Source organism: Acanthisitta chloris, unplaced genomic scaffold (genome assembly GCF_000695815.1).
Source record: "Acanthisitta chloris isolate BGI_N310 unplaced genomic scaffold, ASM69581v1 scaffold2406, whole genome shotgun sequence".
NCBI lineage: Eukaryota > Metazoa > Chordata > Aves > Passeriformes > Acanthisittidae > Acanthisitta > Acanthisitta chloris.
Genome location: NW_008678503.1, coordinates 37,454 through 51,868, shown reverse-complemented (window position 1 = coordinate 51,868; position 14,415 = coordinate 37,454). Strand labels below are relative to the sequence as shown.

Here is a 14,415-nt window from a genome sequence, read left to right as displayed (position 1 = left end):
CCTGCCATGCTGTGACTGAGCAGAGAGGACCTCTTACCAAATCGTGTGAGCAGCTCTCATACTTACTTTTCAGCAGTGACCATTGCTGATCAGTGGGTGTGACAGAGTGAGGTCAAAGGGGCTGGTGAGGAACAGGTGTAAAAGTTGCCTATATATTAGTGATAAGAACTTCAGCAACCATCAAAAGAATTTGAGGATGTTTAATCTTGATTTTTATTTACTTGCCTACAAGGTAGATCCAGCTTGAAAGATGGACTGGAATAACAGGGTGTATCTTAGCTGTGCAATATCTAACAAATGTAAAGGAAAAGTATGTAGGTTGTAGGAACCTCTGGAGATCATTTCATCCAGCCTCTGTTTTGATGCCAGACAGTTTCCAGCACTATGTCACAGCACTTAAGGTCATGTCTAGAAACCCCTCAAGGATAAGAGTTTGCACAGCCTCTGCAGGTGACCTCAGGGAGTGGTGGAGCTGCTAGCCTGCTTTTGTTCACATGCAAAATGGAGCATAGTTAATTCCAGTTCTGCCTGCAGAGACACTGAGATTAAATGTGGAATTAATTTGCTTAGCAGGATTTTGTATAAGTAGGCTTCCTCTCTTTTCATGCAAGGGGTATAGTTTTGGTTGTCCTTCTGCTCTTCTTTAGTGCATTTGACTTTTGGTAAGACACTTGTCTCAGAAGCACATGATACTCCAAGAAATTTTCTTAAATATCAAGCCAAACGTATCTTAAAAATAGCTGTGAAGTGAGTTTAGAATTGATCAGAAAGACCAAAACTCGTAGCATTTTTAGGACTCCACTTTTAGTGAAGTTATTAAGTCTTTTATTCAGCAGTCTGTATGATTTTGCAGGTGACAAATTGTTAGTAGCAAATGAGTACCTAAACTCACCTACTGGAATGGCTTCAGTAAAAATGAAGTTTTAGTACAATCAGAAGCTGAGAGAATATTCACACTTCTTACCCCAAACTGTGCTCCCTCAGTAGTTGCTGGGCAGATGAGGGTGCTTCCAGAGGGCCATTATGTGTTGTGGTGAGGTAGGATTTATACCTGTAGAGACCCTCATGGTGTGGATGTGAATGTGTTCATACCTCTTATCTTTCTATGTGTAGTACTAATTTTATACTATTGTGTTTCATCTGCTGCTTTTTCTGCTTTTACCAGTTGCTTCAGAATGACATTGTGAATCTCCCATTTGCAGTGTATTCTGCCTGGGCAGTGAGCCCTTACCCCTCACTGGTTCAGCTGCCCAAGTGAGAGCAGTGGTTGTGCTAGTCCATGGAGAGAGGTGAGACTCTCAGAAGTACTGGGGTGACTTAGCCTGAAGTAGGCTCTTCTGACTCACTCTCCTTAGGAGTTTATTTCTCTCAGTTTAATACAGAAAGAGCCTTACAGGTGCAAACGAGGTGTTATATTCCCCTGGTGTCTGTCAGCAACTTTCACTATAGCAGAAAGCTTCCTTATGCTAAAGTACAGTCATGAAAAGAAGACCAAAGCAATTCATAGGGGAGGTCAGAAAATGTGTGGAAGACAAGCAGATTGAAGATTACCCTGAAAAGTTCTGAAATGTCCTTTGTAGTACCCTCACTTTCAATACCCAGTTTGCAGTGCACCATCCTGGCAGAGCTGTGCCTACTTGGATTTACAGATCCTGGGATGAATGGAAAGAACCATCAGGTAAAAGTCAAGAAACTGTTTTTGCCTTGGTACAGCGAACATTTAAAATTTCTTGAGACGCACATGTTTAATTCTGGAATCCATATTTCTTGGTGGAAATTCAGAGTATGTACAGCCTGAACACTGGTCAAGTGAACCTTAGTAGGAGGTGAAAGTGGGACAATGGAATAGGGATCAGGTAGGGACTGGACAGTTCAGTCTCACCGGAATGCATAACTAGATCTGGCAGTGAAAATAAAAAAAAGTCACTGGTTCCTTGGTGTGAACATCATTAATTATTTGGATGTGTTATATAAGGAGGTTGTATGCTCAGTGTTTCTTGAAGCTTTTAGGAAAAGACAGTATTTTTTCTGAAGAAGGTTCTAAGGCATATTCCAGTTAAACTTCTAAAGTCTCTGTCTGGAAAATCAGAGAAAATCATCACATCACAACATATACTCTAGAAGTCTACAAGAACAGTATTTTTGTCAGTTGTTAGAGTCTTATTGTTTTTAGCACTGTTGTTTATATTTTGACTTTATTAAAAAGTTAGTCAGTGCATGCAAATGTCAGAGTATTTTGAGCAACTTCCCTGATTTTTTTTCGAGGAGACACTATCCCATGCTGACTTTGAAACTTGGCAGGCATATCTGATCTGGGAGAGTGTTTGGACATAGAGTTTCAGTGATGAAATCCAGCTGATGTTCAAAGGAAAAGCCTACTCCCAGAACACTCTTAGGAGACCACTGTAAAAAAAAAGAAGACACCATGAGAGAAAGCAATGAAAGTTGTGTGCAAGTAAATAATACAGGCAAGATCAGAAGTACAGGCTTTCACAGCACTATTTGCCAGCTTTGCCTCTTTTGTCTTCCTGATGCTCATGTGCTTGCCTGAGAAGATAGAACAAGTCTACCTGTATTCCTGAGAAGTCTGGACCTGAAATCCTTACTGGGGCAAAACTCCTGCCAAGTTTGACTAATCCTTAACTGACCTTGCTGAAAGCTACATTTATGTCATGCCTTTAACAAAAAGTGAATCCCGTCGTGGGCTCATCTGTTCCTGTTGTCCCAGTTTTAGAAACAGATTCCTTATTTTGGCCTATTTTTGGGCAGTTGGAGGTCTGTGCCTCCTCCATGAGAGTTGTCAGCAGGGTTTGAGAGGAACGTTCAGGTCTGCAGGAAATACTGAACCCTCACTACCACAGTTGCAGCATTCCTTTTGCAGATGAGGAGTAAAGGTGCTTGCCATGGCAGTGAGCAGGGTGGATGGTCAGGCTTTCTACAAGGTGGAGGGGGTATTAGCTTGATGTGCTGTCAGAGTCCACAGGGAAGTCTGTTGCTTCTCTGTGGAGTGTTCACCTACAGTGTTAAATACAAATAGATAGCCTGTTAGGGCTTTGATAACAGGGAATGACAGAGGTAGAAGGCTGAAGCCAGAATTGGGCTGGCACTGAGGAGCTGGAGAGCACCTCACTGTTCACCAGGACTTTTCCCTTTGGCAGGATGGGGAGTTGTGTGTCAAGTGGGAGGTGGATCCCCCCAGTGTACAGCAGAGCTTTGCCTGCCTTTGGTGGTGAGCACCAGCATTTCATAGGTAGTAAACATTTTGGTTATTCAAAATGCTGACACAGAAAAATGTTTCTCTGCAGCTTACCCTAGATTTGGAAAAATTATAATTTTTTTCACATTTCTGGCTAATACTAGTTAGGGGGAGTAGAAGTTGTAGATTACATTAAAAATAACAAGCAGAGGAGAGGGAGTACAATAAAGTCATTCATTTACTGCAGCTAGGGTGGGAATGCTCACCTGGTTATTGATGTATCTAAAGGTCACAAGGGCTAAGAATAGATACTCTTTGTGCCAGGCTCATTTTTTCCTCCAATAAATGCCCTGGTGCAATGAAAGCTGAAGTTCTTAAGGGTAAAACAAATGTCATATGTAAATATTACATAACCTGATGGTACAGTATCATGAGTGTGATATCGGAGGCAATGTTTGGATGGGGAAGTAATTAAAATATTTTATGCTATTTTTATGTGTTCCTTAGCTACCTTATTTCCTTATTGCAGTTAGTTTTACATACTTGGGTTTTTTAATGCCCCAATTCTTAACACTGTAGTTTAGTTCTTTCATTGTTAAAAGTTTTATCAGCTCCTCTGATTCTTCCAGGTAGCATCTCTATAGCTTCGGGAGTTACTTGTATATCAAGTCTCTCATATAAAACACATCTGTGAGGTCTGCAGAACCTGTGCAGGAATCACAGTGACTTTATTGGTGCAGTGATGAAGTGAATAGTTTCTTGTGGGGGCTTTTTGAGTTTGGGGGGGCGGGGTTTAAACACAAAGTTTGGAAAATAATGCCATATAACAAAATATCTAAGTGGAAAAGTCACAATTAAAAATAAACTGCATGAACCATCACTTATTTCTGAATATATTTGCTTACAAATGTTTGTGTCCTTCTAAAGAGAAGACACTTTGGGCATAGCTAAAGGAGCTGCTTAAATGTAATTCAGAAGCTCACTCAGCATTGCTGATCCACTGCCCTGTAGGTAGCATTCGTTCAGCCTGTGGAAGAGACTGAACCCTGGAGAAAAGGAAATGGTTGTTGATGTGGGAGGAATTTGCCACCTTCTCTCTTCTCTCTGTTGAGTTATATTGTGATGTTGATGAAATGGAAAGGATAAAAAGTAAACTAAAATCATGTGTGCAGCAATCCTGCTTTCATCAGGATGAATGTGGGGACAGGCTGAAAACCTTATTAGCAGTCTTCTCTTTCCTGTTATTTTTCAAGGGACTACTTTTGAGTTGCAGAAGGCAGCAACAAGATGGCAAGAGGAGATGCTTGTTGGCTTAATTGTGATGGTTTGAAAGAATTAAATATGATTAAGCTGGATTTGGTGCTTTGCACTGTTTCTGCCCTTTGTGCCTTGGGAGGTGATTCTGGCAGTAGGCTGGGCTGCCCCATGGCTTGGCATCATGCCTGGCACTTGGCACAGGCCTGGGATGCAGCACCTCAGGCTGCTGGCTGCTCCTACAGGCTAATGCATATAGCTGTGGGTCAGGACCTGTGGGTGCCTTGATCAGAACTGGAGGCAGGACATGGAGAAATGAGAAGCAGAACATTGGAACAGGTAGATGAGGGTAGAATAACTGAAAAGTTTTCCTGCTGTGTAGAGGGAGCAGTACTTAACAGCAGCAAAAGGTGCTCTTTTCTATGGAGGGAAGGTGGGCAAGGAGGGGTTAGATCATATGAAGTGTCCCTTCTGCCTCATAAATGCAGTCATACACTGACTTTTAAATCAATCCACCCATGCAAAGCTCAGTGCAAGATGAGGCTTGACCTAAATTATGAACAGGGTGGAAGTAGTAAGTGCAGTATGGTCATGCAAATTATTTGGCTCAGTTGCAGGTACTTGGGTTTCATGTTAGCTAAAGATAATGCACCAGGAGAAGAGTGTAATTGCATAATTAGGATTGTAGCCTTCATTTTGCCATAGGAAAGAACAAACAATTACATTTCTCCAGGAGAGTCAGAGTAGTGTGTTTGGGTTTGTTGTGTATCACTTAAACCACCATGACTTTTAGGGGAACTGCAGAGTACAGGTGATGTGATTAGATGAAGGGGCAGTGGGGGGTTGATATGTGGATGTCATTCAAAATCAGACTTCTTACTTTGTGTTTGGAGCTGGAGTGTTTGTATCCCTGGAGGTCAGGAACATGGGTCTCTTCCCAGGATGGCTGCTGATGCCCTGGAGCACTGGTGTGCTGTCAGAGGAATTCAGCTTTAAACAAAAGCAGTTTGTGTATAAGGCAACCTCTTCAGAACTAGGTACCTCACAGTCACTTGTCAGGAATGGAAGAGTTCTGTGATCATGCTTCCTTTTAAAGGAAGTACAATTTTGAGAAACTCTTATCAATTCCATTTAATTAAATTCCTGACTGTGTGCATATGGGCTGTAGATCGTTCTCTTGTGCAGATACAGGAACATTTCTTGAAGGACAGCATATGGCCAATGCTTGCTCTGCATCTGGTGTGCACTACACAATGCATTTTTCTGTCTCGTGCATATCTTCGTGCTGTAATATTCCCTAATCTAGCTAACAGAATTAATCCTAGATACGAGTTTTCATTATGTAGCCCTTGATTTTGTATTTTGTCAGACTTAGTAAACAAGTAGTTGCCATTTTAGTCTGCCATAAGGTATTCAAGACTTCTTCACAAAATGGGTGAAACAGCTTCTCACCGGATTTCAGAGCCAAGGGTTTGCTTACCATTTACTGTAAAGAGCTGTAGTTCAAACACTTCTTAAAAACTTTTTATGCTGCATTCATGTACTTACTAGTTAGGAATGTTGGTGTTTTCCCTTTTCTCTTCAGATGACACTGGCTGTCCTAGTAGCCAGTCAGTATCTCCAGTTAAGACTCCTTCTGATGCTGGAAACAGTCCAATCAGTTTTTGCACTGGTAGCGATGGAGACTTCTCCAGGAAGAAATTCAGTCCAGGGACAATGAGTGAAGGGAACACACAGCTGGCTCGATATAAGAAGGAGACAAAGACAAGCCTTGTAAAGCCCGGTGAGTATAATTCCTTTCATTTCCTTAATTACACTTTCTAATTGACTGGTCCACCTGCAGATGTCTACATATTTTGCATTGTGCCACCTGTGATATCCCTAATGCTGATACTAAATAAAAAATATAGTTGGGTTCTTTCTATGGAGCTACCTGCAAGATTTGAAAACACTATTGGTATTGTCTTTTTCATGGAAATATAATTCATTTACATCTTCACTTTCTTATATGAGGCTCAATGGTGATGTCAAATAACTGGAACGGATTTTATCCAGTTTAATGGTAATTGCATACATATTTCACTGCCCAAAGAAAGATGAATGGCTTTTAATATGCTAGCAAAGTCTTCTGATGTTATATTTATTGTTGGATGCTGCCTCAAGTTTACACTGCCAGGCTGTGATAGCTCTGGGGATACAACATGTCAAACCATGGCAAGAGGACAGGCAGCCTGTGTGTGGGAGTTAGGCAGATTTGGACCTGTAGTGCACTGGCTGAACCAAGGGCATGTCTCCCAGTGCCTTGGGCTAGTGGACCACCTCAGACCACCAGCTAAATCAGCACCTGCTTGTTGTACATCCAAGACCAAATACCCTGGTGTGCCATTGGCTGCTGTAGTTTTAATGAGTAGATTTAAAATATTTTTGTGATTCATGTACAGGCAGCTCTTGATTACAAATGGTCAGGATATTTGTGCTGTTATTTAATTAATCATGGAGACAGAGCTGGCCCTGTACAGAGCCAGCTACAGAACTGACATAGTTTACTAGCTCAGGTACCTCCTGGCTATATTTTTTCCAGAGTAATTTTACCTCTGGAAGCAATTTAAATTCATTCATGTGTAGCCACCTCAGATTTGCCAGCACCATGTTTAATCCAGAAACAGCAGAGAATCTGTTGAAAAATCTCTTCACTGGCTTGGTCATTAAAAGGGCTGATTAAGTCTGACTTAGCACTGTCCCTACCAGTTCTTCAGCTCATTTAACAGTACCATGTTACCTGAGTGTTCCCAGTCTACCATTGCTGTGCATAATGAATGATTGACAATATTTTTCATGATTTCTGTTCCATTAAAAGCAAGGAAAGCAAGGAATCTGTTGCAGGCCAAATGCAGTGAATGTGGTGTACAACAGACAGATCTGCAGCCACGGCTACCAGAACCATTTTGTTTGTGAATATGAATGAGGCTTAGCAAAATGTAGATAATGAATTTTGAAAGTTTTTTTTCTACTGAAGAGTATATACATGGAAAAGACTTAACGCACCTTTTTCAATACATTACTTGATTGCTTTCAAGTCTTTGAACAGATTTAGTTTAGTTAGTTCTTGTAAGTGGGCCACTATGTAGCTGTCAGTACCTCTGCACTGATCTCTAAGGTTGGAAAACTTGTCTCTAAATTTCAAGCATATTGCTCTTGAGATCCATCAAAACTCAGAGAAGCAACTGGGTCTGATTTACAGAGTAATTCTAAGTTCCTCTTGCTAAATATCTCATGACCTTTAGTGAAAATTTGTTCAAAATCACATCATAGTCAGTGTGAGAGCTGACACAAGTGAGGGACATTTCAGAAATGGAAAGCACACCAGGGGACAGCTGGGGTTCATTTTCCTTAATGCTGGCCACAGTGGTTAGTGCCATTCTCTTCCATTGCAATCTCTTGGCTTCAGATGAGTTCAGTCTCTTCTCCATGACCTACTTGCACATGAATTTCTGGTGACTCAGTCGGGAAGATCTAGCTGTTGTGCAAAGAGGAGGCATTGCCATGTACCAAAACACACGGCAATAACAGGAACAGTAGAAGGGAAGTGGGATATGGGGGGAGAATAACAGCAACATGTCCTTGTAGTACATAAAAGGAGTTGTGCATAGTATCTTTCTCTTTACTAGAAGCCCTTCTTGATTCCTGGAGATTGTGTTTACTGCATATTTATCTGAAATGTCTGGTGATAATGACCACATAGCAAGAGCCAGACATGAGACACAAAAATACAGCCTACCACTATCTTTTACCATGTCTTGTGCTACATTTTTGTAGGCAAGTACATCAATCAGTGTGCACATTCAAAATGCCTGTCATTTTGCTGAAAATATGTCTGTTTCTAGGATTGTTTTCTTGGAACATGCTGAATCTCAGAAGAAACACACAAATATTTAGATTATTCAGGAAATGTTAGAGTGAGATAGCACTGAGAATGAACCCTGGGATGTTTTTAGGCTGTTCCCAAGTTCTGATACTTTTCTGCTACTCTAGTAACATCACTTGATCTTTCTTTTTTGTACTTCAAAATACAAAATACAACATAGCCTGGTTGTTTTTTTCTCTAACAGCCTAAGGCATTGTCATATGGATCTAAGTAATTTTCACCTCTTGAAGTATTAAACTAGATTTGGGTATCATTTATAATTTATGTTGTTTACATAGAGAACCATACATAATCCTGGAATGCATCTTGCTAAACCTCTGAAATATTTATAATTGTGAAGCAATTATTCATTTGAGAGAGTTGGTAATGGTTTTTATTGTCCATTAAATCTGAATCACAGCAGTGTGTTAGTTTGGCCTAAAACTTGTGCCTGCTTTCCCGGGGAAGGATGAAGAGGGAAGGAACATTAAGAAACATATATAACATCCACTCCAGGACAAAGTTAGAAGCCTTTTAATTTCTGGACTTTAGAAGTTGTTCCTTCTTTTGTATATACAATATTAGAAGCAATATAAAATGTGTTGCAGAAAATGCCCTCTAAAAAAGGCACAAAAAACCTCTAATGAATATTAGTCTTAGTTTTGTCTCAAAATGCTGTGCTGAATGCTCAGTTTTTGTAATTGAATAAACAGGATCATAGACACTTCTAAATATTCACATTCTTGGTGTAGTCATCCTGCGAAGATCCAACCTGAATTCCTGCAGCTCATGTCCACATTGTGTTGAGAATAGTGGGAATTGTTTTGCTTCCTTCAAGAGTCTTTCTCAGCTCCTTTTTCGACTTCCATTAGAGTGCTTGATGAAAGGATTCAAAATCTGGATCTGCAAGTTGCAAAGTACTGATCAACTTTCAAAGACATGGATAAAGAAGAGAATCTTTGGCAGAATTGTCCATCACTTCTAAAAGCCGCACATGTTTAAACTAACACAGAGATGTATTTAAATCTCTGTGAGCATCAGAATTTGAGAAGAGCACCTGATCAGCTGAATGTGTTGAGCATTTCTGTCAAGATGCTGGTCTTTCTTGCTTTTGATGTTATGGGCACACTTAGGACAGTTTACTCAATGTGCTGAGGTTACTGTTGAAGCTGTTTCTTAGAGACCACGGAATTGCTGAAGTTTCACATAACATTATTAAGTCTTAAGAAAAGAACATTAAGGCTGTCCCAGACTTTCCCCTTTTGCACATTCAGGATCTTGCAGAGTAGAGGCATAAGCTCCATTGCACAAACAAATACCTAGGTGAGCTACAGTTAGGGTAAGCTCCCAGACCTTGTAAGGACTGGCTGGCTGTCATTTACAGCTCAGTTCAGTAATAACCATTCCAGGTTGCAGCAGACTATGCAAAAAAAGTTATTCTTTTTCACTGCTGATAAACCATCTGGCCACCTTTTGCTGAATATGGCTAAAATAGCAACATTTTGGATTACAGTGCCATTGAACAGCTATGGATTAGGTTTCAAGAAGGGTGATCATTGAGAGCTCAGGCATTAAAGCTTTGGTCTGTTCAAATTAATGGGAAAATCTCAGAAGATTTCACCATGTAGAGCATCTGCATTTATTGGACAATGAGCACAAATTGAAAACCATGAAATTTCATCTGAACACAAGAAAACGCATTTTGTACTGTGACAGTGATCTGACACTGGCACAGATTGCCTGGAGAAGTTGTGGAGATTTCATCCATAGAGATATTCTAAAATCATCTGGATATGGTCCTGCGCAGCCTGTTTCAACTAGACTTGCTTGAGCGGGGAGTTGGAGGTGATCTCAAGACATCCCTTCCACCCCACAGTGACTCTGTAATCCTATGTAGCTGTTATGTTTTTTTCCTGTAAATAATGCATCACCCAGATCTGTAGTTAAGTAGTTGCAGGGTACAGTTTGTGCTTTTCCTGCCCTTTCTTGGCTAAGTTCATAAAAATGAAAGTAGATTAAAAAAATAACTTTTAGAAATCACTGTTCAATTAAAAATGCCATTTAGCTTCAAGGCAAAGTAAATAATGTTGTGCTCAACATATGTTGTCATAATGATATTTCCTGCTTCTTTCTGGTGAATTTATCAAGTCATGAGTGAATGAGCTTTGGGATAGGATGGCCCAATCTGAATAGATTAATTTTGAAGGCTTTAGGCCTATTGCAAGTTTTAGGAGAGACAGGTGGATCAGAATGTATTTGCCTTATTTGTTTGTGAGTATTCAGTAGGTGCAGGTGCTTTTTTAGTCAGTGTTGGAGCTGATAGTGATCAAAAAGGAGGCAAGGGAAATGACCCTGGACAATTGGGAATATTAAGGTTAGAGCTTAATTAAGCCAAATAGATCAGAGAGGAAATGCAAGTGTGAGCTGCAGATTATATCTTGTCTGTTAAAAGATATCTAGCTGTTAAAACATAATACTCTTCCTGATTTATTTTTTTTATTGTACAATGTGTGAGGATTTTCCCAGGACACTAAATGTGCAGGAGCTTATTTCTGGAGGCTCTCTGTGCAAGCAAAGAGTAGTGACTAGTTAATCAGTTAGTATAAATTAGGAGATGAGTTTATCCATATTGCTATTCTATTTCCATATGTGTATGTAATCTAAAGGCATTCACTTTGGTTATTTTAAAACATAAAGGCTTTGACTTAGCTTATATTGCTGACATTTGGCTGTATGATTTTACAGCTCTCTTGTCAACTTGCTTCCTCATTTCAGTATGACAGTGTGGGAATAACAGAGTCTGACTGATATATATGTATGTATGTGCTTCACATGAAAAACAGATGAGTTGGTGTATATACACTTCACTCTTCACTTGGTCTTTCTGATTGCAGCAGGATGCAATGGTAGGACTTTGTTTTGTCTTGAAAAGTCTGATAAAGTATTAGAAATACACATTTTACTGGTGCATTTATCCAGGAACATTGTATCTGGTATTTGCATGGCTTTTGTTTGTTCTCTCTACCAAATTTCTGCAAGCAGTGGGAAAAAATAATAGAACTGTTGTCCCTGTTGTTCAGGAAAAACAGTACAGAATGCAAAAACCAAGTTAGAGAATGTGCTAACTTGAACAGAAACTAGGGCATGCAAAGAAATTCACATAACTCCTAGCCAGTGCATCTACCTCTTCTGTCAAAACACTTTTTACAACGCTGATGGTGTACTATGTATTGTAAAGTGCAAAGTCACATTGTTTGGTTGTTTAAAAAACCAAAAACAACAGACAATGGAAAACCTGTAGTTGAAGATACCAATCTGCCTTGACTGATCCTTAAAATAACGTGGCATTCTTCATTTTAAAAGCAGAATTGCACAAAGGTGAGATCAACGAGATCAATGGTGTCTGACTTTCTGCTGTGACTTATTTAGCAGTACTTCATAAGCCATGTTCTAAGACTGTCCCTTTTCTGGAGAAGGGATAATTATTGGCAAGGATATGTCAAATAACATTTCACCCAGTTATAAATGCAGTGTTTCATCAGCATACAGCCTATTCACATCCTGCAACCAGTCAGAACTTCAATGGTGAAGATGGGAAGATTCATCTTCCCTTCCTAGGAATATTCAATTTCTTAAATATATTGATGGTGTCACATGCATACAAATACTAAAATTAGGAAAAGAGCTACAGTAGATTCAGTGTTAATTGGTCATAGAACAAAAAAAAAAAATGTTCTGAAGATGGACCAAATGAGTTGATATCAAATGATGGTACACCTTGCCTATGACCGACCATTAGTTCTCCATTTATTTGTTTCTTGTACCTCCTTCAAGTATTTGAATTAATAATAAGGAATCTTTTGATGTGACCATATTTACTGGTAAGTGTAAATCATAGATTCTCTGAGGGGTTCAGCTTGCAAGTGAAAAGAGGAAGAACAAAACCCCAGGTTCCCTGAGTAACTTAAACCAGATGAGGAAAGATCTTTAAGAGCTCAGTATTTGGGAAAGACCAGATACATAGTGGTCAATTACTTGTGCTTCTGGAAGGCTTTCAATCTATTTTTTAAAACATCACTTTCGCAATAGAAAGGGAGGAAGCACTTGAGCATGTGTCACCTTTCTCAGATGTAAGTACATGGTTCAGAGGCTTCATTTCTGTCCCACACCTGATAGCAGCCAGTGTAACCATCCTGACATTGAAATCCAACACTATGCAACATTTATATGCAACATTTATTTCCTTTACAGTTTTAATCAGTCTCTCCCTTTCTTATATATGCACTTCATAATTTTGTGACACTAATGTTTCTGAGATCTTTTCTAATACAGAGTCTAACAAATACAGTTGTGTCAGTTTTCAACCCTGTTCCTTTTCCTCGGTTACTTTTGCTTTTCTTCCTTCTCTTCGCCTTTCATTTTGGGCCCCACAAAATAGCTACTGCTGATTTTTCCCAATTAAATCATTTCTGGATAATAATTCTGCATGCACTGAGCCCTCCTGCATATTTTACTGATGGGATCTGCTTTAATTTCACATCTGTTGCTATGGAGCTGTGTAGATTTGCTTACCCAACCTGCCAGCACAGGGAGTTATTAAGGCTGTGGGTCCTAGAGGAGCAGGGTATGCTCTCGGGAGGGATGCACAAGTGTAACTCACTCTCCAGGAGTGAGGACACTGTGTCCAGGTTCAAGCCCATGCTATCTTCATAGCTTGTGTCCTGGAGTTCAGCCTGGAGGGGTGTCACCCTGCAGAGATTTGGTGGTTGTAGCAGTCAGTGCTGTGAGGTTTGGAAGGTGGCCAGCCTGTGAGGTCTGGGGGATGGTGGGGGGGGAAGATGCTGTTGGGGGGGCCAGCATTTGCAAAGCTCAGCTTCCCCCACATACCTCAGGATGTCTAGGTGCTCATGGTAGTTTTGGAATATTTCCTTCCAGTTGGGTCAATAGACCCAGCACAGACAGTAGATCCCATTGGAGCTTCTCTGTCTGGCATAAATCCCTCAGGTTTTGTGATTCAGAAGAGGTAAAATTTGAATCTACATGTCTCCTTAGACAGTCTTCAGTAGCTGTGGGCTGCAGATGGGGACTGACTCTCTTTCTCTGATCCAAGTGACTGGTCCCATTGCACAAAGGACATGGAACAGCTTTAACAGGTCAATCTGCCATTTCCCTTCTGGGGGTTACAGCAGCTGTTCTGGAGGTGAGTGCAATGTAAATTCATGGTCTTGAGCCAAGCTGAATAGAGCAGAGATGGCCTGTAATTTATCTGACCTCAGTTCCTGGTCTGTAATGTAGTGATAATTGTCTCTGCCTGTGTGAGTGCACTAAGGTCCTATTTTGTTTGAAAGGAGCTAGAACGAATGAAATCAGCGAATCTGGTGTGCAGTCTTTTTGACCAAGTATTTAAGTGTTTACTTTAGAATAAGATACATAGTACCTTGAATTCACTGGTTATGTTGACTAACTCTCTTTTGACTAAAATGGGACCAAGGTTGGCTCAGACATGGGTGCCTACATTGGAGACATCCACATTTAGTTAGGTGAATCCTACCCCCATCTCCTGCGTTCTCATCAGGTCTCTGACAGCTCTGCTGTTAGCCCTTATTGAAGGCAAGCACAGTCTCTGTGGCTATTTCTCTTTTTACGTTTTTCTTTTTTTTTAAACAGAAAGGAAAGGCATTCAGTTGTGGAAGAAAGTTTGTGCTTGAAGATCTTGCATGGATCTTCAAGTAGGTCTAATTAGATGCGGTTTCCTCTTCCATTTATCCTTGATAACCTTAGGCATTCTCTGTTGTATTTCTGAGGAGTGCTGCCCAAGCTGCCTAGCATTGCCCATTCTGTATCTCATTTTGCTTTTTGAATTCACAGGAATTAAGTATTTTTTGGTCATAAGCTAAATAAATCACACTAAAGTGAAACAAGTGCACTGTAACTTCTGAGAGATAATACTGGAATATAACCAGAATATAAATATTTTAAGGAAAAGATGCTTAGAAATATAGGTTAAAAATATTAGCATAGTGCTACTTTTTAGTTTGGATTTATATATATATATATATTT

At 40.0% G+C, this 14,415-nt stretch overlaps 1 protein-coding gene across 1 annotated transcript in view; it reads left to right on the top strand.

Annotated features, from left to right (window-relative positions):
- Nucleotides 1-14,415, top strand: part of SYBU (syntabulin (syntaxin-interacting)) — a gene marked incomplete at its 5' end in the record, with an annotated part of 40,260 nt that overhangs the window by 8,276 nt on the left and 17,569 nt on the right. The window contains one exon of the mRNA XM_009076886.1: nt 6,036-6,233. Coding sequence (XP_009075134.1) covers nt 6,036-6,233 — 198 coding nt within the window. The remainder of the gene's footprint in view (nt 1-6,035; nt 6,234-14,415) is intronic.